The sequence below is a fragment of the Morus notabilis genome, unplaced genomic scaffold (assembly GCF_000414095.1).
Source record: "Morus notabilis unplaced genomic scaffold, ASM41409v2 Scaffold203, whole genome shotgun sequence".
NCBI lineage: Eukaryota > Viridiplantae > Streptophyta > Magnoliopsida > Rosales > Moraceae > Morus > Morus notabilis.
In genome coordinates, this window is record NW_010361196.1 from 594,655 (window position 1) to 595,628 (window position 974).

Consider the following 974-nt stretch of genomic DNA (forward strand, 5'->3'; position numbering starts at 1 on the left):
AATTTTAGCACTGCATTTCATCCCCAGACGGATGGACAATCTGAAAGAGTTATTCAGATTCTGGAGGATATGCTTCGTGCTTGTATTCTGGAATTTGGTGGAAACTGGAAGAAATACCTGCATCTAGCTGAGTTCGCTTACAATAACAGCTATCAGGCCAGTATCGGTATGGCACCGTTCGAGGCGCTGTATGGTCGTCCTTGTAGGTCACCTATTTGTTGGTTGGAACCGGAGGATAGACTTTCAACTGGACCGGATGTCATTCAAGAGAATGACGAGAAGATAGCTGTGATTCGAGAACGCCTGTTGACAGCTCAAAGTCGATAGAAGAGCTATGCTGACAGAAGGCGTAGGCCTTTGGAATTCCAAGAAGGCGACTTTGTTCTGTTGAAGGTTTCCCCACGTAAGGGAGTTACTCAGTTTGGTGTGAAAGGGAAGCTTGCGCCAAGGTATATTGGACCATTCCCGATCATGCAGCGAGTCGGTGTTGTGGCGTATCGTCTTGCCCTGCTGCCTGAATTATCTCATGTGCATGACGTGTTCCATGTCTCCATGCTTCGGAAATATCAACCTGATCCGGAAGCTGTAGTGCAATGGTATGACGTTCCGACACAGGACGACATGACGTACGATGAGGTACCGGTCCCAATTATTGACCGGAAGATGAAGAGTCTGCGTCATCGTGAGATCCCATTAGTGAAAGTGCTGTGGCAGCACCATGGTGTTGAGGAAGCAACATGGGAGCTTGAAACGATGATGCAGGAATGTTATCCGCATCTGTATGCACTTTGAGGTGAGCTTTAATTTCGGGGATGAAATGGCCTAAGGGGGGTGGAGCTGTAACACCCTGAAGAATTAATTGAGATTAATTAAGGTAATTGAGATTATTAGTGTGCCTAATCTGATTAAATTAATTGAGTTTAAATAATTCCAAGGTATTTAAATTATTCACAGTAATTTATTTAATCCAGAAG

At 44.8% G+C, this 974-nt stretch overlaps 1 protein-coding gene across 1 annotated transcript; it reads left to right on the top strand.

Moving 5' to 3' along the window:
• The first annotated feature begins 168 nt into the window (after positions 1-168).
• Positions 169-792, top strand: LOC112091713. The gene is made up of 2 exons (XM_024165975.1): positions 169-288; positions 394-792. Exons 1-2 carry the CDS (start codon positions 169-171, stop codon positions 790-792), a joined length of 519 nt encoding a protein of 172 aa, XP_024021743.1.
• Positions 793-974: the final 182 nt, after the last annotated feature.

Excerpts from the sequence above, each read along its gene's own strand:
- LOC112091713 (XM_024165975.1), top strand. The coding sequence starts at position 169 with ATGGCACCGTTCGAGGCGCTGTATGGTCGTCCTTGTAGGTCACCTATT. Across the intron at positions 289-393 it reads AGAATGACGAGAAGATAGCT|GTTTCCCCACGTAAGGGAGT; the intron begins GTGATTCGAGAA and ends GTTCTGTTGAAG.